Below are 2500 nucleotides of genomic sequence, written 5' to 3'. Positions count from 1 at the left end.
TTTTATGTATTTTTAAGATTATTTTAAACTCACCATACACTATTTAATAAATTGAATCAAATGCATTATGGGTAAAACCTCACCAAGCGCGGGAAGCCACCAGTATAAAAGGTCAAGCCAGGTCGGTCAGAGGGAGAGAGGCTTTTTATTTTGTATAATGACAGACCGTTGGATTTTTAGCTGGCTGACTGGTGCTTCTCGAGGTGTGGCGGGTTGCCTCTGTTTATCAAGTAAGTGCATGGCGTGTTGTCGTGTATATTGGTTATGTTCAGAAAGATTTGTGCGTAATGAATGTATAATAAGGATGCTCTTTTTATGTTACCTTTTTAGTCAGCTAGTGATGTTATTTTATTGTGACTCCAGGATCACTTTCAAATCACCTGAGAGTCATCACCAAAATACGCCAAACCCATTGGAGATTACCTGTAGTTGGGTAACACGCTACCAAACTAACATCTCAAACTCTACGGAGTATTGATTATCCACTACACAGTAAAATAGGAGTTTGATGCTGGTTGTCCCGAGCACATGACGTCATCGGAAGGCTGTGGAGATTTTCAAATGTATTTCTCGGTCTAAACATATTTTTATTTATTATACGCATTGTTCTCCATATGAAAAATAGACATTGCATGAGGTTTTGCATCTTATCATATCCATCACGAGTGAGCCGTGTCCGAAGGCAACTGCACAATGATCTCAGGCTTTTACTTGTCTCATGGACTGAATTAATTAATCAAAATACACAGTTTTTTTCTTTTATATTTTTGAGCCTGTATGGTTATATCATAGAAGTAAAGCATTTTTTTTAACATATTCATCCCACCGAAGTCAATACCACATCATATGACTCGGACACAGAAATTCTTACCTGTTGGTCCAGTGAGCGTCATGACTGACTTCAACTTAGGCCCAAAGTGTTCCGAGTAAGCACAACACCTGATTATTTTTGGGAATACATTTCGTTTTCATAACTATTTGTATGGAGTTTGCATCAACAAGGATGCGACCAACCTTTCCTGATGTCAGATTTATGTGGAGTCAGGTAATCGTCGTTGCTATCATCACCATCTTCTTTGCTGAAAGCTCTCGGGTCTCTTGTCTCTGTGGAAATGAGAAAAAACATGTAAATGCATTTTATATAATGTTTATATGCAGCTTGTGTGTATGCGCGCCGAATACACAGTATGTACAAGATAACTTTTTGTTTGTTGTGGTAGATATGTAAAATATGTGCGAATATATTGTTATTATTATAGTTAACTTTACAAGGCGTTCACCAACAAGGATGTGACTAACTTTGGCACTCTAAAGAAGAGGGAAAATATTCTAACTCTGAATTTTCTAAAAAGAAAAGAAACTGGAGCATGTGGATGTGCGTTTATACGTCTGACAATAAAGAAAATCGATGTATAATATAACTGTTGAGGATTCTAATCTGCTTGGGAAGTTAATCTCAAGGAAGGGCCAAACTATACCATTCAGCCACACTTACCACGCACCATCTCTGTGTAATACCTAGGCTGAGTGGGTTTCAATTATATGCAAAGTCTGAGTGGGTTTCAGTCTATATTGGAAGGGAAAGTTATATGCAAAATCTGTGTCTACCAAGTTTGATTGTGTACGAATGCAATTTGATTTTTTTCATAATCGGTATGATAAAAAAAAAAAAAAAAAATGGAAAAGTGTCAGGTTATAGCATTTTGGCTTCGTACAAGTAATAATAACAGTGATAATTTAAGCACTAGACTGAGATCTTATGATACCATACACATATTCATAGCTAACATATTTAGTGTGTAGTATGTGCATTGGCAAATTCAACTTGTAGACTTAAAAATACACTGATTTCTCTAGTCCTCCATTTATCTGCAAATGTTTGTAAACACTCATGAGAATCAATATTCACCATGTATAAGCGCACTTGGGCTTTTGTTTACACCGTGTGTGTGTGTGTATTTGGTGCCCCCAATGTAGACTTTTGAGTTTTGATCACTTACTTCTGGTTCGATGCTCTATCTCAGTGGATGTATTTGGGTTTCTCTTTTGTCTCTCACTCGCCATTTTTGATTCAGCCTTTTTAAGTTCTGCCGATATAAGCAAGACATAAGAATTCGTGAAAAGTAAGTTTTGCAGACATATAGAATGTGTTCGGAATAAGTGTCTCAGATCTAGGAACCTAAACCACTAGGCACCCAAAACTCATGTAACCAAACTCTTAACAAATTGTATAGACATTATGTAGACATTACCTTTAGATTTCGGACTTTTCGTTATCTTCTCTTGCTTAGGCTTCCCTGCATGCTTGGTTTTACCTTTTTCCCCAGGAGCGTCTCTAATTTTTGTGGCAGTCTAGAAAAATGTAGGCACATTTTATCATATTTTAGGTCAGTTTCAGACGGAAAGAGCCAGACCAACAGGCTTGTGTCTCATTACCAGGTACTTTAAACTTATTATTTACTTACATTTAGCAATGCCCTCCCCCCCTAAAAAAGTGGCT

General features: G+C 37.0%; 1 protein-coding gene across 1 annotated transcript in view; it reads right to left on the bottom strand.

Annotated features, from left to right (window-relative positions):
- The window catches only part of LOC125032625, a 22404-nt gene that overhangs the window by 13407 nt on the left and 6497 nt on the right, over positions 1–2500 (bottom strand). Inside the window, exons 4-6 of the mRNA XM_047623894.1 lie at positions 2253–2352; positions 2001–2087; positions 1015–1104 (exon numbers count right to left, since the gene is read on the bottom strand). Of these exons, the coding sequence (XP_047479850.1) occupies positions 1015–1104; positions 2001–2087; positions 2253–2352 (277 nt within the window). The remainder of the gene's footprint in view (positions 1–1014; positions 1105–2000; positions 2088–2252; positions 2353–2500) is intronic.

The sequence above is a fragment of the Penaeus chinensis genome, chromosome 14 (assembly GCF_019202785.1).
Source record: "Penaeus chinensis breed Huanghai No. 1 chromosome 14, ASM1920278v2, whole genome shotgun sequence".
NCBI classification, from domain to species: Eukaryota; Metazoa; Arthropoda; class Malacostraca; order Decapoda; family Penaeidae; genus Penaeus; species Penaeus chinensis.
Note: the sequence above shows the minus strand (reverse complement) of the source record. Positions and strands in the feature narration are given on the sequence as shown.